Genomic DNA, 22,561 nt, shown 5'->3' with positions numbered 1-22,561 from the left:
TCCTGGTGGTGTTCGAGGGACCATATGGGATGCTGGGAGTCACAACTAGGTCAGCCACATGCTCGAACTTCCCCTGAAATGATCATTTTAGCCTAATGCTCTAAAGATGAAAACATAAAAGCATTAAACATAGAAACATTAGAAACACCATGTCCATTTAAAAGTATTTTATTTTTTTCCAGTCAAATGACTAGTTAACAAGAAGAGTAAACTTAAACATGCTCTAATTATAAATCACTGCATTAAGGACAATGAAAATAAGAATTGATTTAGGTTATACAATATATACAGTTGCGCTGCAACTAGACCAAAGTAATCAAGTGAATGAATTGAATATCATACATCTCAAATAGCATTCCAGACTATGCGACATGGTCCATCCCTTAACAGATCAGAGCAACTTAATCTGTGCACATATTTCTGAGTCGCCATCCTGAGGAATCAGGTCTGATGGAAAATGGCATGCAAAATGCCAGAATCCTGCAGCTAAGTTCATGGAACATAAACTTTAAATATAAATAGATTATCTACAATGCTTTCCTCTCAGTTGCTTTTAAAAAAAATTTGCGAAGAGTAAATAACTAGGAAAAGATGTTAGTAGGGAAGTTAATATAATTTCTCTTCTGGCAAAAGTAATGTTAATTACTGCACAATAGCACCACCAAATTGTATACTGGAAAAATATTTCTAAATATTTCTGTACCAGTGGACCTGATAGATTCATATGGGACTGGTGTTCAAATGTTGATATGAATTAACTTGAATTCCTTAGTTAGCTGGCACCAAGTAATCCAAAGGCAGATTATAAAATACAGATGCATGAGAATTGTGTTAGACATAATGGGCACTGTGCAAAATACATCTGTTTATTATCTTCTTAAATCTATGAGAATTAACTAAATAGAGGATTCAAACAACACAAATCAATAATTAGTGAAAATAGATGTAGTGTTTTAAAAAAAGGCTAATTACAGACCTAACACATTTTTACACAAAACTTTGAAAGGCAAAATGCAATTGCCACATAACATCATAAAACTTTCCAGTTTGTTCTGTCTGCTTTCATACTAGCAACGAAAAATACAATGCAATAAAAATTTAAAAAAAAGATTACAAGAGTTGCATAATAAAGACAGGCTGCTTCAATCAAATGTACCATCATAATAAACGCAATAAAAGCACCATTGCCTCACTTTCCAAGCCTACATTTTCAATTTATTCCTTTGCTTTCAGTAAAAATTCAAGTGGGCATTATATCATATGCCTAACTAATCTCAAAGAGTGCCAATAGTTCCAATATTCCTACAATGAATCTTATGCTCACAATTACTAGAGATATGACAGTCAAGTTCATTAAACTAATGAAATTTTGATTTTTATCATACAATCTAACCCCCCAAACCCCAGTAGCTTAGGCTTAAGGATGATATGATGGGGGCTTTAATAGTGAGACTGGGATGGGAAGGGGTATTTTATTACCTGGGACCTACAGATTTCTGATATGCTCTTGATGACAAACAGGGAACAGTTTCAATTCCGAGACAGTGTGACTACCATTCCTGTTGGCATGTTATATAGATACAAGACACTAGACGGAGTAAACATTCTCATGAGCTCGAAAGGGCAGGCAGTGGTACACTCGACGGGAGACAGCTAGTGTGGGAGGTGGTCGGTGCCACAGGGTTCTCTCTGCGGTTGTTTCCTGGATGACTGATGAAGTTCAAGAAGGCAAAGTCCAAGCTACCTAAAGCGTATAAACTAAGGATCTGATTTTGCAATCCGTCAACCTTAGTTTTCTAACTGAACTCACAAGATGCAGTTTCCTGGAACCTGGCGCCGAGGTGAGGTCAGCGTGGTGACCCTGTGGGGCCGTCGCACACGTGGGGGAGCGCTGTGAAGCAGGATGTTCACCACTGTCACACACATGCAGGAGACGAGGAGAGCGGCAGCCTCACGACCGGGCGGGAGGGACGGAGGCTGAGGTGTGAATTTCCAAGTTCTTTAAATAAATACCGGGTAGATTTCAAAGAAAACTTGAAAAACATTTAAAAAAAAAATTTTTTTAAAGGTGGGGCCGGAGCAATTAGCTACCTGGTTTTGATCCCCGGCATCCCAGAGGGTCAACCAAGCACCAGCAGGAGTAACTCCTGAGTGCAGAGCCAGGAGTAACCCCTGAGTATCACTTGGTGTGACCCAAAAAGCCAAAAAAAATTTTTTTAAAACATTAAAAAGGTGAGTTGGTAGCATCTTACCTAGAAAAGGTGAGAGTTTTCTCCACTATGGCTATAGATACCTAAAGGAACGGCTTATTGACTTCCTGAAATAACAGCGCTAAAGGTCATGCCTCTAGAACTGCCAAAGAAAGCAGAGTGAATTTATTTCCAAACTCAAAATTTGATTTCTGGTTCAGCTAGTTCTACAGATTCAGGATCTTGATATTGTAGTTAAAATAATTTTTTTTTTTCAGTTCACCTCTCAGGAAAGCCAATTTTTCCTTAAAAAAAAAAAAGTATAGCAATGTCTCATGAAAACCACAAATTATAAAAACAATTCATTTATATCTAAATTGCCTTTGAGGTTTTAAAACACGATAGTGGCTTTAGAGAGAGGGGGCCACCGGACAATCGCTCACGAAACTGGGCAGAGTCTGGCAAGAGTCTCAGTACCAAGAGTGATACGGGAACATAACTCTCAGCAGGAGTGCTTCGTTCAGGAGCAACTTAGTCAGCAATAAAGTGCACAAATGATACGGGAAATGCTCCTTTGCGACTGGGGTCTCCGTCTAGATGGCCGATCTGAAATGAAGAAATGGTCCGGCTGTTACTATACAAAGCTCCAGCCCTACATGCTTATAAGGAAATGCTCTCGGAGAAGAATCTCTGGAGAAACAGTGACGTTAGTGAGGCACGTCTTTCCCTTCCCTCCTAGTTCCACGTGCACCCACTGCCTCTGAGAATGTGGGGACGTCAGGAGCTTGCTCAGAAGTGCCGAGACCCAGAGGCTATAACCACTGTCCCCCAAATGTATTTTTATGAACGAAGAAATTGAGCCAGAAACGTGTGAGCTGCAAAGTCAAAGAAAATGGCCCTAATAAGGCTTGGCCCTATTTGGGTCAGACTGGAGGAAAATGCTGGGAATTATACACTGAGCACAGAACCCAACGATGGCAGTTAAATGTGGGTTATGGGAAAGAAGACTTGAAAGGAGAACTGCCCGACGCCAAGTGGAGGGCTGTGGCACGGGACGGAGGCGGCGTGTGATGAAGGGCACTTCCTGCTTTGTGTCTCTGCACTTTGCGGCGGGCGCCTGAGCCGCTGCTTTCTACACTGCGGGGCCTGCTGCCCACCTTGTGAGGGCCCGGGGGAGGCAGGTCCTCACACCTACACTGCAGGCTGGGTGCTCTCTGCTGCTGCAGGCAGCACGTGGCGGGGAGCACCAACCCTCGGGAGGCAAAGGGTCCCTTTGCAGACTCCTGGGGAAACAAGACCAGGATCTGGAAGCCAGCCCCTCCAGAGGCACAGCTGCAAGAATTCGGAGCTCCTAGGGGTCTCTGAAGGGGAGAACTGACCTGACCGTTGACCAGGGGGTGGCACTGCTAGGATGCCCCCACTCACAACGGCACTGAAACGCTTCTCTGAGGGTGGGGACATGGGCAAGAACTGCCTGGGTAAAGTCCCAGTTCACCACAGGCCCCCTGTTCGCCGCTGGGTTGGAGGGCAGGGGGTGGGGCACTTAAATGCTAACCAGGAAGTAGCCAACCACCTCAGCACCAGGAAGCGACCCCATAATGACCACCAAGAAGAAATCAGCCCTTCTCCTGGTGATCTCACCACCGTCTCTGAGTTCGGGTGACAGAGCCGTGCCTTTGTGCCCATCGTGGGCCAAAGACTGCCAGCTGCTCCGTGCACGTGCTCTGTGCGTATGCCTATACATGTATGTATATATGCATGTATGTGTGTGTGCATGTATGTGTATGTGCTGCTCTGAGCACATACCAGGCACCCCTCTTTTACACTGAGTTTTGGTTTTCAGACCACACCTGGTGGTACTCAGGGCTAACTTCTGACTCTGAGCTCAGGGCTCACTCCTTAAAGGTCTCAAGGGGACCCTAGGGGATGCTGGGGATTGAACCCGGGTCAGATGCATGCAAGGCAAGCACCCTCCCTGCTGTGTGATCTCTCTGGCCTTCAAAAAAAAAATATGTTTTATTTGGTGAGGCCTCCCTGGTGGCACGTGGGGACCAGGGGCACTTGTTGTAATTTGTGGCCTGAGTATCAGGCCCGACAGCTAGTGCTCAGGCCTCGTCATGTAGCTGTCTGGGTCAGTGACAGGGCAGTATCCGAGCTGGGGATGGAAGCTAGTGTGCAGCAGGTATGCACCCCACTCCACTGCGCTGTCTCCCTAACACCCCAGCTTGATTTTCAAAGAGAAGCTCTCAGGCTTTCTGCAGAACCCCCCACCATGCAGGGCTGCCTTCCCTTCCACAGATGAGGGGACCTTGGTGGGTCGTGCAGACTCTGGGGGCTGGAGCGATAGTACGGCGGGGAGGGCACTTGCCTTGCAATGCGGCTCACAGGGTTCAATCCCTGGCATCTCAGATGGTCCCCTGAGCACTGCCAGGAGGGAGCCCTGAGCACAGAGCCAGGAGTGACCACTGAGCACCACTAGGTGCAGCCCCCAAACCAAAACAACCAAAACAAAACAAAGATGACAGAGACTAACTGATTCTGAGGGTCACTGCCCCCTCCCCCCACTCCTGTACCTCAGATCTTATCAGTAACACCAGGGGCTCTGCTGCCCCCTCTGCTCTCTCCACAGCTCAGTCCCGCCAAGTGGCACTAGAGGGACAGTGCTGTCCAGAAACTCAGAGGCAGAGGCCTCGGGGAGAAGGGCCCTGGAAGCTGTCGCCCAAGTGGCCCCCAGCACCCAACTAGGGCTGAGGGAGGAACCCCCAAGCCCCCAGAGGTGTTCACAGGTAGTGCGGATTAGGGACGCACTGCGTGTGGTCAGGGGCCAGGTGGCAGGAGTGCCCGGGCCCGTGTCACATGGGTATGTGGGAACTGAGAGCGGAGTGAGGGGAATCCCCATACATCTCTCAGTCGGGGGGCAGGGGGAGCTGAAGCCCCCACACCTCTCAGTCGGGCGCAGAGGTCGGGTCCGCTCCCCCAGAAACCTGAGCTGGTCTGAGACACAGCCCCACGCCCCACCCCGACTCACCCACCACTCCTGGTCCTCCTCCCCGTCCACGATGATCACGTCCCCCTCCGAGAAGGTCAGCTCGTCCGGGTTGTCGGCCACGCAGTTGTACAGGGCTTTCACCCGCTTGGGCTTCAGCTTGGTCTGGCGTGAGAGGGCGGGGGAGGGGGCAAGGTCAGCACCATGGGGATCCCTGGGGCCCGCGGGCTCGGTCTCTGGGTCTGATTGTCCACAGGCGTCCAGAGATGGATGCGCAGGGCGGCAGGACTCGGTGGCCAGGGGAGAACAGGGAGAGTGTCTGGCCAGGCCAGGGAGGAGCCAGCTCTGAGCAACTCGGGGCCGGGGATTTGCTGGTGGAGTCGGCGAGTCTCTCCCAGAGCTGGGGACCGGGCTGAGCCTGCTGGCTGACGGGCTCTGGGGTCCCATCCCGACACAAGTCACCAGGTACCCAGACCCGCTTCCTCTGTGCGCCCCTGGGTGGTCCCCTTACCGTCTGTGACTTCCGGGGCATGGGTGCCGGGGGCTGCACTGCCACCGTGCTGGACAGGGGACCCGCGGTGTCTGTTCCGCAGAGATCAGCTGCTGTCAGGACAAAACAAAGCAGCTCAGTGTCCCTCAGTCACCACTGAGGGACAGAACGACCGAGAGCTGGGCTCATGCCACGAGTCAGGTCTTGTGGTTTCCTGGTCTCCTTAGGGAAACGCTCCTCAAAGGGCCCGGGAGCCTCCAGGCTTCCACTCTCCCCGCAGAGGGTGCACCAGCTGGAGAGTGGGACACGGCCCCCCACTTCTCCACCCACAGACCCCCCAGTCACTGCGCAGGCCACCTTGCCCCATGTCAGGACAGGGGTGAGGAGTCGGGCTGCGGGGCGAGGCCGCCTCCCCGGGGGGAGAGTGTTCTGTGTTGTGTGCAGGGCAGGGTGGCGGTCGGGCCTGGACACGGGGCCGACCACGGTTGCCAATGTCCCCAGATGTGCCCCGGCAGAAGCCAATCCCAGTCCCAAACTGAGCATTACCAGGTCCTCTGGGCTGGCCTTTGCTGATCAGCGGGGTGGACTTGTCGGTCCTGAAAAGAAGGGGAAAATGAGTGAGCGGGAGAGGCTGAAATGCCTCCGCTCGCCCTTCATAAGAAGAGACCAGCGGGAAGAGGTGAAGCCAGGAGGGCGGCCGGGGAAACACCCTACCTGCTGTGCTACCGCTTCAACCCTTCTCTCGAGGTAGGGAATTAATAGAGCAAAGAGAACTAGAGAGAAAAGAACTCTGGAGGGGCAAAGCAGTGGAGAGCCTGGCTCACCAGGGCAGCAGGGAAAGCCCCAGAGTGCTCCTCTCCAGTGCTCTCTCAGGGAGCACAGCAGCAGCAAGAACAGGAGCTGGCCCAAGTCTGCAGCATTCTGGGTCTCCGGGTCCCCGCCCAATCCCAAGCTCCGCGGGAGGAGACGCTTCTGCTTTTAAGGCAGAAGAGACCGGCTGGGTGGGTGCCGAGCGTGGCTGCTGTGACTGTCCAAGAGAACAGAGACCTACGGTTAACCTGGTCTCTGCTTCTGCTCTCAGGAAACACACTCTTGTGAGTCGAGAAGACATTCTTTTTTTTTTTTGCTTTTTGGGTCACACCCGGCAATGCACTGGGGTTACTCCTGGCTCTGCACTCAGGAATCACCCCTGGCGGTGCTCAGGGGGCCATATGGGATGCTGGGAATCGAACCCGGGTCGGCCGCATGCAAGGCAAACACCCTACCCGCTGTGCTATTGCTCTAGCCCCGAGAAGACTATTAAGGAACCTGAGCTGGCCAAGGAAAAGGGCCACACTCAGGGCTCCCCAGTGAAAACCCTCGAGAAGTTACTCTAACAAAACCCGCATCTAGTGACCACACATTGGGGTGCAGTTTGTCTTTCAGTTGCTGTTTTTTTTTTGGGGGGGTGGGGGGTGGGCTACACCTGTCGGTGCTCAGAGACCATTCCTGGCAATGCCTGCAGGACCATATGCAGGTAAGCTGGTACCATAAGCTGGTAGTTAAACTAGGGCTGGCCACCTGCCAAGCCAACGCCATCAGCCCTGTACTTACTCTGTGGCCCTGTCGGTCAGTTTTTATTGCCTCACATGAAGTAAGGCACCTTATAACACGTGCCCGAGAGAGCACAGGCCTCACGAGGGAACCACCCGAGTTCACTCTCTGGCACCACACGCAAGAATAAACTTAACGTGCTTAAAATTTAAAAACAAAGAGAAAAGAACATGGAAAAAACAAATTGTGCAGGTAGACAACAGCTAAAATAAACAAAAAACTGCCCTCCAATATCCGGCAAAAACCCACAGTCTGAGATGAGAGGAAAGGATTTCATGAAATGAAAAGATGGGACTGGAAAAATTGTATGATAGTGGAAATAAAATGCCAAAAAAAAATAACTGGAAGACAAAAATTCAAAATCTCCCACAGGGAGGATGTTGAAAATGAGTGAGGAAACAATGCAGAAATGGAAGTGAGAAGGGGGCAGAGGGTGGACCCCGACAGAAGGCTCAGCAGGGCACTTGGATGGCCAACAGCGCCTGCACTTCCAGCCCCGGCCTTTAGGTGGAACCACAGGCCTGACGCATGCCCAACTCCTGAGCTTGGAGGTAGTGGAGGAGGCGGGGTAGGCTGAAAGGACACATTTCAAGGGAAGGCCAGAGAAATCTAACATTCGGATTACCATGGGGGAAAAAAAGTAGTGGCATGAAAAATGTAACGTTCCTGAAGGGCTGTATCAAGCAGCCTGGAGCACTGGAGCGCAGGTGGGGATAGTGGGGGGGTGCTGGGGCGGGGGCAGGGGACATCAGAAGGCAGAGGTGGGAAGGGAGGGAGGGAACTGTGGCCCCCAGTTTTTGGCAGGGGCCTGACTGGTGAAGCATTTCCCCGCAAGTGCTTGCAACTAGAAATCACCAGGACTGCAGCACCACAGTGAACTATGAGGCCTCGACTGAAATACAAATAAATTAATTAATTAAAATGACAACCCCCACCCTGGGCTGGAGCGATAGTGCAATGGGCAGGGCATTCGCCTTTCACGCAGCTGACCCGGGTTCGATTCCTCCATCCCTCTCAGAGAGACTGGCAAGCTACTGAGAGTATCTCACCTGCACGGCAGAGACTTGCAAGCTACCTGTGGCATTTTCGAAATGCCAAAAACAGTAACAAGTCTCACAATGGAGACGTTACTGGTGCCTGCTCGAGCAAATCGATGAGCAACAGGATGGCAATGACCGTGACAGTGACAAACCCAACTTTTTAAAGGAAGACAAGAGGACAATTTAAGTTGGATTCCCTAAGTTCTCCTACAGAACCCACTGATATGGTAACATCTCCCAGGGACCATCCCTTCCCTTCGACAGGATGGACCAACTCAAAACTTGGTTTTCAACAAATTCCTGCTCATGAGAAATATCTTGGAGGAATTTCTGAAAAACTTTATAATGTTCTTTGCATCATATTCTTAATTATGCTTAAAAAAACCCCAAAACAAACACCCAAGCCCTTTATCTCTGACTGAAACGTGTGTTGAAGACCAAGACGGATCCACCACATCACGTGAGCATGAAGAGACGCAGAGAAACACCACAGACAGCGTAGGCAGACCTCACTTTCTGTCACAGCACCAGGTCGCAATAGGACATGTGTGCTGAGCAAATGCCTGTCTCTTTAATGATCTAATAAAAGATTTACCAGAAGAGTAAGCATTTCACCGCAATTCTTTTTTTCTTGGTTTTTGGGCCACACCTGGCAGTGCTCAGGGACCCTCCTGACGGCCTCAGGGGACCTATGGGATGCTGGGGATAGAACTTGTGTTGGCCATGTATAAGGCAAACGCCTTCCCTGCCACACTGTCACTCCTCCCTCCAATTCATCAGAGCTTGGGTCACCTGTCTCAACGTGCTACAGCCTCCTGCTGAGTCTCCTGTGTCTCTCTTGGACCTTGGCAGAAGTTACACCGTGCCAGCCTCCAGGGCGGGCCTCTGTGAGGGGCTTGTTCTTGGGTTCCAGCGCTAGAATACTCGGAAGGTTGCTGGCCTGACGGAGAAGCCACCTGTGGCCCCGGCCAGCTGGGCACCTACTGCGGGATAGGCACAGCGAGGAGGAAGCACCAGGTCCTGGGTCTCCTCCTGTGCCCTGTCACCATCCATCACTTATTTATTTATTTTTTTGCTTCTTTTGGGTCACACCTGGCGATGCGCAGGGGTTATTCCTGGCTCTGCACTCAGGAATTACCCCTGACAGTGCTCAGGGGACCATATGGGATGCTGGGAATCGAACCCGGGTTGGCCGCGTGCAAGGCAAATGCCCCTATCCGCTGTGCTATTGCTCCAGTCCCTCCATCAGTCTTTTCACCTACAACTGAGGCTCTACAAAGAAGCAATCAGCTCGCCCCAAGTGCGCCTGCCCGATTCCTGACTCACAGCCTGCAAACAGAAATGGTGTTGGTGTGATCCACTTCTAGAGCCACTGAAACGGAAGATCATAATATATACGTGTATATACATATTTATATATAAAATTAATTTGTGTGTGTGTGTGTGTGTGTGTGTGTGTGTGTGTGTGGCACAGTGGACCAAACGCAGGACCTTAAGGCATGTGTCTGCTGAGTCATGTGCCTACCCCTTCTCCATTTTTCCCTCCTTTTCTTTCCCTTTCTCTCTTTCTGCCCGTTGAATTCCTACTAGTATATTTATAATTCACCGGCAGTGCACCCCCCCACCCCCTGGCGCCAGATCCCTCCCCTCAACCCCATTCAAAGCTAGCCCCTGGGATCACATGCTCTCACCCACTGTACCCCCCACCCCCTCCCTGTATAGTCTGAGAGTGCTGTGTGGTTTTCAGCTCCTGCGAGTTTTCACCTCCTGCAGTTTCCCTGTGTGGGTTACTGAATGGAATCTTGCAGCCAAATGAAAGTCACACATGAGACCAGGCCAGCAGCAACAATAGTGACTGACAAGTGACCAGCACTGGAGAATGGCCTCCCGCCCGAGGAACAGGGCCATTCCGAAAGCAAGGCGCTCCCAGACACCCGGGTCTTGGCCCCAAGGACCCACATCCCACCCCAAAGATCCCGACGGATAAAGGAGCAGGCCCGCTACAGCAAAGGCCGTGAGAAGCGAGGGGCCCGACTGCGCCGGAGTCAGTGACGCAGCTGCCCGGATCTGCTGGGCTTGCGGGCTGTGCTGGGTTTGTGGAAGGCGCCCGAGTGCAGAGGACCTCTATACGGTGACAGCCACCCAGTGAGTGAGCAACAAACAGACCTGGAGGGCTCCTGCCTCACAGTGCCCAGTGTGAAATTCTCTGTGGAGGGCGCCAGACAGCACAGCGGGGAGGGTGCTGGCCCGGCACGTGGCTCACCTGGGTCCGATCCCCAGAATCCCAGATGGTCCCCCAAACACTGCCAAGAATGATTCCTCAGTGCAGAGCCAGGAGTAACCCCTGAGCTTCGCTGGGTGTGACCCCAAAACCAAAACCCAAACAAAACGCCGAGTGCAGAAACTCATTATTTTATATGTAAGATAGACATTATGAGAAATATTTATAGTTTTAAGAGTTCTGCACAGTGCCTCGAGACTGCAATCTTCAAGCTTTCAGAGTCAGGAGGGACCCCTCCACCTCTCTCCCTGCACTTCCGCTTTCCTGGCACTCACGCCCATGAAAGGCCCTGGCGCCATTTAAGCGCATTAATGGCCATGATCCAGATGCCCAAAGGAATCTCGGAAGAGAGTAGCATACTATAGTGATGCCTCCAGATCCCAAAATCACCATTCAGTTAAAAAAAAAATTAACTCCAAGTCCAGCACCCTATGAAAAAAGTTTAGTATTTCAGGAGCACGTGGCCGTAAAACCAAGAGTAGCACACCACGTTTGATGGGGTGTAAGGTTGAAGACAACCAATCTTGATTTAAAAAAAATAATAATAAATATATAGGTACATATATATGTAGATAAATATATAGCACTGTAGCACCTTTGTCCTGTTGTTCATCGATTTGCTCAAGTGGGCACCAGTAACGTCTCACTGTGAGACTTGTTGTTACTGTTTTTGGCATATCAAATATGCCACAGGTAGCTTGCCAGGCTCTGCCATGTGGGTGGGATACTCTTGGTAGCTTGCCAGGCTCTCTGAGACGGACGGAGGAATCGAACCCAGGTCGGCTGCATACAAGGCAAACACCCTACCCACTGTGCTATCACTCCAGTCCAGAGTCTTAGTACACAAGACTCAAATTCTAACAACATGTTCACTGTATCACTGTATCAGTGTCATCCATTGTTCATCAATTTGCTCGAGCAGGCACCAGTAAAATCTTCATTTGTCCCTGTCACGTGCTAGTGTAGCCCAATGGCATCTGCTCACTCCAGGAACACAAAGAGCACGTTGGTTGTTACTGTTTTTGGCATATCAAATACGTCACGGGTAGCTTGCCAGGCTCTGCCGTGCGCAGCAGCCTCAGACACTAGGAAAAGCCATCTTTTCAAAGCAGTATTACTAGAAATATTAAGAATTAATAAAACAATAGTTGAGACATAGAAGTCTGATTTTTCAAAATTCAGCCAATAATTTCCCCTCTACAGAACAAAACGGTGAACACGTTACCTAAAAGAGGAACACCTCTCGGTAAGTGACGTGCTCTGAAACTTGGGACTGCTTTCCCAAGTTAGAGAATTTTTTTTTACAGACTGGTATAATGCTTTATTTCACAGGCATACTTTTGAAAAACATTTAATAATATGCCCCAAGACAATTGTTTCCAATGACTTACTAACAGAACCAAATAGATAACCTAAAACAAACTAATTTTCTTTCCAGGCAGAAGAAAACATCTTTTCTGTTTGAGTCTTAGGGGTCATATCTGGAGGTGCACAGGGCTGACTCCTGGGTCTGTGCTCAGCGATCACTCCTGCTGACGCTCAGAGGACCATAGGTGGTCTGGTCCTCAAAGAGGTTGGCCACATGTAAGACAAATGCCCTGCCCATTATACTAACTCTATAGCCCTTTAGTCTATTTAAAAATATAAAAACATATACAGCATGATCTCCAATACAGGGACTTAATGACTCCAAGATGAGATACAAAAATTTTCACACTTTCCTCTAAGGAAAGCTCTTTGATCATTTTCAGTCAATTATTCATAACAAGTAATAAAAATAAGTCACTTAGCATCTTCCTTTTGGGCAGGCTTGAGTGGTGGTGGGAAGGGGTAATGGTGGCGGGATTGGTGTTGAAACATTGAATGTAATCAATTTCTGTGAACAAGTCCTTGAAAATAAAAATTACAAGGGAGTTCTGCATAAATTATTTGTGCACAATGATGGGGCTGAGGGGTCTCCCCATTAGCACTTGCCCACAGTGATGACAGGTGCTGCTCAGGCCTGGTGACATGGGGCCACCGTGGCCACACATGGTGCTGAGGACAGGGCAGAGAAGGGGCGGGGCTCATCAATGCAAGGCGCGCTTGTCACAACCCTGGATGGATCTATTATTATTGTTGTTGTTGTTGTTTTGGTCTGAGAGTTACACCCGGTGCTCAGGGCTTACTCCTGGCTCTGTGCTCAGGAATCACTGCTGGTGGGGTGCATGTGCAAAGCAAGTGCCCTGTCCACCACACTGACTGGATCAAAAAAAATATTTTTGTTTGTTTGTTTGTTTGGGGGCAATATTTGGCAGTGCCCAGGGGTCTGCACTCAAGGATCACTCCCGGCGGGCTCAATGCAGGATGCTGGGGATCGAAGTCAGGTCAGCCACATGCAAGATGAGTGCCCTCCCCGCTGTACTCTCTCTCGGCCCAGACACATTACTAAGACCCCCGAGACCCATCAAATTCATTTCGCCAGGCTGGACTTCAAACATCACAGAAGCAGAAGCGATGGGAGATTTCAAATGATCATTCAGAAAGCCCAGCAGATGCTCCCCGAGGGCAGGCAGTGGGCGTGCAGGTGCTTACCCAGGAGCAGGCCTCTTCTGGGGGGGTCGGTTGGGCGGCTGAGGGGGCAGCGGTGGGGCTGAGGCCTTGCTGGGCAGAGCCCCGGGCAGGGTGGGCTTGTTCTGCTGGCTCAGGACGTCCATCACACTGGACAGCTTTGCTCCGGGAGGGGCCTGTGTGGGAGCTAGGGGATCTGTTGAGAGAATGAGGGAGTGGGGGGGAGAGGGAGAGAGAGGGAGGGAGGGAGAGAGAGAGAGAAAGAGAGAGGGAGAGGGAGGAAGGAAAAATGAAGGAGGGGGAGAGGGAGAGAGAGAGAGGGAGGGAGAGGGGGGAGAGAGAGAGTCAGGGGCCTGGATGTAATGCTCCCTACCTTCTCCCAGAGATTCCTCAGGTAGTGCTTTCCGCCCCCATGGCTATGCCCCAAGGAACCTAGCTGCTGTTTCTCTGCAGGTACCAGACCCCTTCCCAAGTGACACAAACATGGAAGCTGCAAACCAGATCAGGTTTAAGAGGTTTTCTGAGTTCTGATCTTTTTGGTTTTGGAGTCACACCTGGCAATGCTCAGGGCTTACTCCTGGCTCTGCACTCAGGCATCACTCCTGGTGGTGCTCGGGGGACCATATGGGATGCCAGGGATCCAACCCAGGTTAGCTGTGTGCCAGGCAAGTGCCCTGCCCACTGTGCTATCACTCCGGCCCCTTCGAGTATTTCCAGGCTCGTGTTCCCTAGCCGCAGCCCTGACGCCAGCAGGGCCTTCTTCGGGTCTGTTCTCTCGGTCTCAGCGAGCTCCCAGGGTGCCACCCTTTGTGCCCAGGTGGCGGAACAGGTCATTCCACCCAAGACGGTGAGTTTGAAACTCCAGAAAGGCTCTGCCAACTGGGCGGAGGGCAGGAAGAAGACCTTATTCTTGAGGATTTACTGAGAAGACACTGAGGTGAAGGTGTTTGCCACGGCTTGCAGTGCTGGAAGGACGGGGCTAAGCTGTGAGCCAGGCGGGCCCTCAAGCTCACCTGGCGATGCTCAGGGCTCTGCACTCAGGAATCACTTCTGGTGGGCTTGGGGGACCGCTGAGGGTGCTGGGGATCGAACCTGGGTCGGCCGCGTACAAGGCAACTGCCCCACCTGCTGTACCATCACTTCAGCCCCTCAAGGTGTCCTTGAGGACAACCTGCCTTGGGACTGGACACGACACCTCATGGCCAGCAGTTCCCTCTGTGGGACAGTCGGGTTCAGGGTGCCAGAAGATGCCAAAGAGTCCCTTTAGAGTCTGTTCTTGTTTCCCGAAGTCTGGGAGCGAAGCTCTAGCCCCCAAGTCTGGGGAGACTGAATGCAGGGAAGCAGGCCCCCGGCCCATGGGCACCCCTGCTGATGGCCTGGGGTGGGTCTGAGCTGCCGGGCCTCTGGAAGGCCCTCCTGCACCCAGATCCCCACAGTGTCACCAGCTGGCATATATGTACTTAACTGCCACCGGGGCTGGCTTCCTTCCTCCTCTCTTAGGGTACGAGCGAGAGCCTTGGAACAATGCACAGCGTGCTCCAAGCAGGCCCCGAGACACTGCCATGCCTCCCTCCCCCGGCCCAAGTGGAGGAAACAGCCGCAGTGACTTCAGCTCAAGCTCTGGTGCTCACACACCCCTACACCTGCTCTGTCGGTGAACCTCCTCCCGGCCCCTACCCAGGCTCTGGCACTTTCACCCCTAGACTGACAAGGAGAAAAACCAGACTCCCACCTTCTATACTCTACTACTTTGCTCAAGAGTTTGAGACTCGAATGGCCTTTAGCAGATGAAGCCCAAGTGTGATCCATGAAGGCAGACATGCTGCTCAAGTGTTGGGTTAGATGGAGCCATCCTGGTGGGGGGCGTGGTGCAGGGCAGACAAGAGCGAGTGTGTACCTGGAGAGGGAGTGCTGGAAGGAGGGAGGAGCCATGGAGGAGCCCAGGCCACAGCAGGCAGCTCCATGGTGCCCCCTAGTGGCCACCAAGAGCATCCCTAGTCATTCACACCAACAGCCCACGGATAAAGGGGGAAAAAAAGGGCAAAAAACGTACTGGTAGATGTCACGCGGAGTGGTGGATGGACAGCTGGCGGATCTGACGAAGATCTCTGCCTGCTGACACCGTCCACCCTTACAGAGTTTGTCTTCCACGTGGCGTTAGCTGGGGTGGCTGTCTGAACTGCACACACAGGCACGCACGCACACGTGCCCAGCATACGTGGGCGAGCACACACGCGTGCACACGGGCACAGAACAAAAACAGAAACAGAACATGGCGTTACTGATCCTTGCCCTGGCTCAATGGCAAAGACGACCCTTCTACAAGTGCATTTCACAGGAGAACACCGGGTTTTAAAATTCCTTTCCCTGACAGGTCTGGAAGAAAGACACAGATTTGCTATCCAAGGAAGGATGCTTTAGGGAATATTTCCGGCTGGTTTTCTTAGTTTCTTAATTTAAAAAAAAAAAATTCCTGGGGCTAGACCAATAGTACAGCGGGTGGGGCATTTGCCTTGCATGCGGCCTATCCGGGTCGATTCCCAGCATCCCATATGGTCCCCTGAGCACCGCCAGGAGTAATTCCTGAGTGCAGAGCCAGGAGTAACCCCTGAGCATCACCGGGTGTAACCCCAAAAAGCAAAAAAAAAAAAAATTCCTGACTTTATATGACAAGTTTATGCTGAGACAGGAAAGGAGAATCTGAGCTTTTGAACTTCGGGCTGTGGCATGCCTGACTCTTTGGGAAGTGCTCTCAGGGGCCTGAGGCAGCACTAGTGGCCCATGGTGTTCTCAGGTGGAGCCATGGGTGCAAATCAGGGACAGCAGGTGGCATGCTCCTCCCTCCTCCTGCAAACACGCCTCTGAGCACCGATCAGCACAGCTGACGCCGACAGAGAGCGCCGGGTGCCGTGGCCACGGCCTGAGGTCCCCTCACAGCTCGGTGGCTTTCTCAGGGAGCCTCTTCTCAAGGGCCCAGGGCAATCTCTGGCCCACCTGGAGCCTGGGGACTCGAGGTGGCCCCACCTGCACTGGCCTGGCCCAGGGCCCAGCTGAAGCCTCACGCGCCTGATGCAGACAGTGTGGCCGCATCTGCTCGAGTTTCCGTGCTGCCTGCAATCACGTGTGGGACCAAGTGAAGACCAGATGCAGCTTTTGCAGGGACACGTGGGGCCAGTGGGGACGAGGCACATCACCAGAGGAAGAAAGCAAGTCGGCACAAGAACAGTAATGGGAACAGGGAGAAATCAAAGGGAACCCCCTCGCTCCAGGGTGTTGGGGACACAAGCAGTTAGAGAGCTGTTCACTCTTTTCTTTCTTTTTTTTTTTTTTTTGCAGGAGGATATACCCAATAGTGCTCAGGGTTTACTCCTGGCTCTGTACTCAGGGATCACTGCTGGTGGGGTCTATGGGACTGGTACCAAGGACTGAACCTGGGCTGGGTGTGAGCAAGGCAAGTGCCCAACCTGCTGTCCAATCTCTCTGGCCCCTTTTATCTGACCCAAGAGAGCAGAAAACAGTCTTTCCTCGTATGACAGAGGGTGAGAGCCACCAGAGGGGGACGGGGGAAACTGAGCACCTTCACCCTGGCCTCACAAATTAGCAGCTACGTGCTCACAGCACGTGAGGGGAGGGCAAGGAGGGGGCAAAGAGACACCACCCAGGGAGTGACCTCCCACGCTGGCCTCACTGGCCTGGTCCTGCTGGCCAGGATGATAGGATGATAGCAAGGGGCGGCTGTGGGATCTGACCCTGGAACTTCCAGCCGAGTTCAGGCACCGCCACATCAGGCCTAGGTGTGAGCAAATCCTGCCTGGAGTAGCAAACATGGGTGATTTCCCTGACAGAGCTCAGTTCATGATGGTGACATCTGCCAGTCTCTCTCCTCTTTCTCCCTCTCTCTCTTTCTCCCTTCTCTCTCTCTCTCTCTCTCTCTCTCTCTCTCTCTCTCTCTCTCTCCTCTTTCTCCCTTTCCTCTCTCTCTCTCTCTGACACACTGGCAGTGACCTTCGGGCTGTAGCACGTCCGACTCTTTGGGAAGTGCTCTAAGGGGGTCAAAAAGATCGAACTGTGACATCCATTTCACTGTTATGACATCCTAAATGAGGTGGGTGTCGTGAGCACGGTCATTTGGGGGCACTGAGGTCCTTCCTTGTTTTGTTTTGGGGCCACACATGGAGGTGTTGGGGTGGGGTTGGGTGGGAGCTGGACAAAACACACGTCCTCTCTGGGCACAGAGGGAAACTACGTGTATCACCAGCCAGGGCACTGCTCCCTCAGCGTCATTAGGTCAATTCCCGGGGATCAGAGATAAGTGCCACACGTTGGCAGGGGGCAGACAGGGATGGAGAGAGGTGGCATGCAGCGCACCACACCAGCAAGGCCTGCAGCAGGAGACCGCTGACCCGGCCTCATCAGAGCTGCCCCCGCCCTCAGTGGCCAGGGCTGGGAATCCCGGTCCTGCACCGGAGCACAGCACAAGCCGAGCCAGGAGGGGAACGCGGCCAAGATGCCTTTTTGGCACCGGGCGTTGGGAGAACGGTAGGATTCCCCGGGAAGCTAGTAACAAGACCACAAAGTGCCGAACCCTGGGTGAAAGCACCATCCTGACCGGACCCGAAGCGAAGCGACTGGGGACTCGTCAGAGCAGCCCCCCCAGCCCCCCCCAGCACTGAGGGGCTGCAGCAGCGTTGTACCTTTGGCAACGTTCCTCGGGGGCAGTGGGGGGGCACTGGCGGTGCTGGGGGCGGTGGGCTGGGTGGACGGCGGGCTTGCGCTCAGGATGGTCCCGTATGTCTCGTTCTGCAGGATGTTGGGCACAAAACTCCTCTGCTTGTCCTTGGCGAGGCCGGCGGCGTCTCTGGCCAGAGATGTGGTGGCATTGGACTGTAGCTGGCCGGAGCCCAGCTGGTAGAAGCTGACGGGCCGGTCCTCGCGCCGGCTGGGGCTGGGCTGCAGAGGGCGTCAGGCAGTGGGTGAGATGCAGCTCACTGACCTCCGCTAGCAGGGCCCAGCCTATGGCGGGGGGCGGGGGGCCTCAGGCACATGCGGGACCACCTGGGCGCTGCAGCTCTCAACCGTCATGTGAGAACTGCAAGACGGACAAACTCGCTGCTCTTGGCTTCTCAGAGGGAAGTGCTCCCCGCACCCTCCACCCCACCATGATGGAGAAGTTACGCTTCTCCATTCCAGGAAGGCTGCATCAGGAGGATTTCATCTTGACTAGTGAGAGCTCTTGCACTCTAGTTCCACACATCTAAAAACACGGCTTTTAGATGATGAAAGAGTTGAGAGCTGGTCTGGGCACCAGTGCACCACGGTGGGATTGCGAGTTCCGGGCTCGAAGTCTCAGTGTAAATGAACGTGCCATCCCACGCCGCCCTGTTGGGACACCCGGCACAGAGATGGGTCTGCCCAAAACGGCTGGAGCCCAAGTCAGGGGCCAGCACTCGGCGGCTGAGGGCTCACCCAGGGCACTCTGAAACTCCAACCATGCCCCCAGCCCCAGGGTCTCACCATGCCAGGAACTACTGGACAGGAAAGGCTGGGTGAAGGGCAGGGCGGCAAACGACAGCACCAGCTCAGAAGCTTCAGCTGGGCAGGCCACCCGCCGTGCCCTCTGCTCTCTGCCCGGCCCAGTCTGTGACTTGTGCTTGGGGACGAGCCACGGTGAAGCCTGTGCTTCAAACCTTTGCTGTTTAACAGGAGGCCAGTATAAACTGAGTTCTTTCCATTTGGCACCACTTTCTCGTGTAATTCAGTGAAAAAAAATGTTCTCCTTCTGTATTCTAAGAAACAAGTTAGTTGCTAAATACACAAATAAATAACAAGTATAGCTAGCTTCAGAAAAGCCACACGTGTAATGAGAGCCGCAGTCCATGCCAAAACATCACCCTCTAGTAGTGCAGTGTAAAGGTGGACATAGCGTGTCACACCACCTCACAGTAGGAAGGTCCGCCGGCCCCGGGGACAGTCTCTGAGACTGGTGTGTGGCGTATTCTATATGCCAAAATCAGTAACAAGTCTCACAATGGAGACGTTATTGGTGCCCGCTTAGGCAAATTGATGAGCAATAGCATGACTGTGATACAGTGATATATATATATATATATATATATATATATATATATATATATGTTTTGGGGGGGTGCACACCCAGCAATGCTCAGGGATCACTCCTGGCAGGCTCGGGGGACCATATAGGATGCTGGGGATGAATCCAGATCGGGTGCATGCAAGGCAAGTGCCCTACCCACTCGCTGTACTGTCTATCACTCCAGCCCCCTCTCCCCTGCTCAGTCTTAAAGGGTAACTTGGCAAACTTGACGACTGACACTGGAGAACAGTGGAATGATGGAGCGTCCTCTGAAATAGTGTGATTCAACCTTTCCGTGCTTGTGGACAGGCATTTGTGGACATGCAGTTAGAATCAAGGCGGTGGATGGACCACTGGTTTTCAACCTATCTACACTGCACACCAGTACTGGTCTGTGGACTTTGCTCTAAGACATGTCAGACTCAAAGGCTGCCCCTTGCTTCCCTTCCAATCAAGGAGGAACCACTACTTGTGATGACATCATCACCCACCCCTGTATGTTACCCTGTGGAGGAGCCAGCGGGCAGGTGACACTGGGGATGGGTGAAACCAAGACCCACGGAGATGAGTAGAAGTAAAAGCCAGTTTTCTTTTATTTCCCACAGATCAGATTTTCTGCTCCAACTACAGCCTGGGGCTCACTCTGCTCTTGACTGAAGCGTCTCACAAAACTCAAGGTTGGACAACCTGGGCACAGACCTGCAATTTCTCATCCATGTCGTCATCACTTTCATCCAGGTCCTCATGTAGCAGTCGCCATTCATACTCAACGTGAACGTGAGAATTGAACCTTCCAGACAAGGCTTGGGTCAGCTGAGAAGAAGAAAGCGCTGTTAGTGCTCGAGCACTCAGCCACGGAGGCGGCATGCAGCCGGCTGTCTAGAAGATGGCAGGTGGGCATCCGGGGGAGGAAGGGAGGAGGGAGGAGGAGCATTGGCTTGGTGGTGGGGTCAGACACAAGGCCAGCCACAGGATAAGCCCTTTCCCCTATGCACTGAAGCTGAAATCTGTCAGCACCCCTTAAGTGTTGTGCAAACTGTCCAGTGCTCACTTGACAGGGCAAGGGATATTAGAGACCTGCGGGACAGTGGCTGGCCTGAAGGTGCTAAGAAGTGCTCATGGGAACAAAGTACACAGGAGAAAGCATTCAGTCTTTCTCCAACCAGGAGACTGGAGCCCTACCGGAAATGATGTGAATGACCATGATCTCCACCCCAAGGAAGGTAGCTAGTGCCCTCTGGTCAAGAGGCACAGGGGAGAGATTAATTCATTAAGGGCAATGAATGTCTCAGGAGACGAGGGCTTAATCTCTGCAGCCAGATGGTAAGCGTGTGTTCTAGGGTGTGAGACTTAACGCCTTCATGACATTTCTTCTACTGGTAAAATGGGGCAAAAGGTAAAAGCCATGTCAAAAGGTAATTACAAACTAAAAAATGAGTAAATGGATGGAGAAGTGCTCAGAAAAATATCTCATCCTATACTTCCCTGGTTCTTTTTACTGGGCACTTACTATGCATCCATTGCTTTAAAGTTCAACAATAACTTGTGCCACCACCTTGTAAACTGTTGGTGCGCACTCCACTTTAACTTTAGTTATTTATTAATTTATATATTTGTTTGGCTTTTTAGGTCACACCAGCAATGCAATGGAATTAAATCCTGGTGGTGCTCGGGGGACCATATAGGATGCCGGGGATCGAACCAGGGTGGGCTGCGTGCAAGGCAAACACCCTACCCGCTGTACTATCACTCCGGCTCCTAACTTTAGAGATAAGGAAGGAGTTGGTGACTTCCCAAATGCAATCGCAGGTCTACCCGACTGGCCACTGGCCACACCACTGCCTCTTTCCCCCAAGTAGGTCAGGAAAAGATGGTGCCAATGATGGGGGGTTGCGGAACAGAGTGAGGAAGCCAGCTCCGGTTCCACAGCACAGCCAAAGCCGTGGCTGTCCCCAGGGCAGTGTTCCAATAGCCCCAGACACACGGTGGCAGCGAACATAGACTCATGCTCCGAGTCTCACTGTGTGGGCTCGGGTTGCCTCCTCCTGAGCCCTTTCCCGTGTTTTCTCCCAGTTGCTCTGATAGGACCGGGATCTGCTCTGGGTGGCTCAGAGAGAAGCCCCCCCACCCCAGGGGGCCCCAGCATCCCACCCACACGGCCACGGGGACACTCACCAGCTCCTCGCAGTGCTCATGTCTGAGGCGCTTGGCAATGTCCAGTGGGGTCTCCCCTGACTCGTTAGCTGAAAGGAGGGGTGGGGAGGGTGGGAAGGAGCGTTATGGGCCAAACCACGCCAAGACCTGAGGCTGAGAGGGGACTGCAAGGACAGTGAAGCGGCACTGAGGCAAGGCGAGGGGGACCGTGGCAGCACAGGGTGAGGGGTCAGGGCTCGTCTGCGTCTGTCTATGATGGGGCAGCGCCCTTGGTCAGACTGGGGGGGCTGGTAGAATCTGGCTCATGAAAGTAGGTATCCAGGGTGTAAGCTCCATCATCTACCCAAAGGCGCTGCTCATTTGATGTGATAAATGAAGCACTTTTTCTAGAGCAGATTGTAAATGTGAAAATATATTGTATATTTCTTCTTTGTTTAAGAAATTGGGGGGGGGGGGCTATACCTGGTGGTGCTGAGCCAACCATATGTGATGCCAAGGACTGAACTAGGGTCAACTTCATGCAAGGCAACTGCCTGAACCGCTGTACTGTTTCTATGACATGTGTCCTTTTTTTTTCTTTCTAAATAAAAGCCCCAGTCAACAAGATTTGATCACCAGTTTTTCTTTTGTGGGGTGAGAGGACTCCCAAGTGTCTTTCAGGGAGACCCGGGGACAGTGCTGGCAACTGTGTGCCAATGGGCCATTTGATGGACAGTCAGAGCCAAGCACACAGCTGCTCAGGCCCTCGGTGCTGGGGACCACCAGGTCCACCCCAGTGGTGCTCTGGCTCCATGAGGAACATACCTGGCCCCCAAGGCTTTGCCTAGTGGTGTTTGGGGTCACCAAGCGGTTGCTGGGGATCACCCTAGGGTACTAGCTCCTGTACTAGCCTGGTACTGTCTTCCCTGCCATGAACTTTAGTTTTTTTTTTTTTTTTTTAAGAAATTTCGCTCACAAACAGAGCTATGTCTTCCAGACTCCCTGCTGCCTAGGGGGAGGATTCCAGGATTCCAGCTGGGCTCGGCAGGTGAGGTTGTGCCCAGCTGCTGTGGAGGTGAGCAGAGTGCATGGCCCTTTGAGGAAGGGCTCGGGGCCCCTGAGAGAGGGGGCAGGAAGCAGAACCCCCTCCAACCTGAACCAGCTCTGGGCCAGGTCTGCTCAGGTCGAGAAGCAAAGGCTGACAG

General features: G+C 52.4%; 1 protein-coding gene across 4 annotated transcripts in view; it reads right to left on the bottom strand.

Moving 5' to 3' along the window:
* Nucleotides 1-152: 152 nt before the first annotated feature.
* ASAP2 (ArfGAP with SH3 domain, ankyrin repeat and PH domain 2) overlaps nt 153-22,561 on the bottom strand; it is a 178,908-nt gene continuing 156,499 nt past the window's right edge. Inside the window, exons 20-28 of one of the 4 annotated variants that reach the window (XM_055119820.1) lie at nt 21,399-21,466; nt 19,923-20,036; nt 17,824-18,079; nt 15,183-15,308; nt 13,154-13,325; nt 6,212-6,261; nt 5,687-5,775; nt 5,218-5,340; nt 153-2,795 (exon numbers count right to left, since the gene is read on the bottom strand). In XM_055119820.1, coding sequence (XP_054975795.1) covers nt 2,721-2,795; nt 5,218-5,340; nt 5,687-5,775; nt 6,212-6,261; nt 13,154-13,325; nt 15,183-15,308; nt 17,824-18,079; nt 19,923-20,036; nt 21,399-21,466 — 1,073 coding nt within the window. In that variant the 3' untranslated portion in view covers nt 153-2,720. Of the gene's footprint in view, nt 2,796-5,217; nt 5,341-5,686; nt 5,779-6,211; nt 6,262-13,153; nt 13,326-15,182; nt 15,309-17,823; nt 18,080-19,922; nt 20,037-21,398; nt 21,467-22,561 lie in introns of all 4 variants that reach the window. The other 3 variants (XM_055119819.1, XM_055119822.1, XM_055119821.1) reach the window with 3 other exon arrangements.

Source organism: Sorex araneus, chromosome X, assembly GCF_027595985.1.
Source record: "Sorex araneus isolate mSorAra2 chromosome X, mSorAra2.pri, whole genome shotgun sequence".
Taxonomy (NCBI): Eukaryota; Metazoa; Chordata; class Mammalia; order Eulipotyphla; family Soricidae; genus Sorex; species Sorex araneus.
This window is presented reverse-complemented; position numbering and strand designations above follow the sequence as displayed.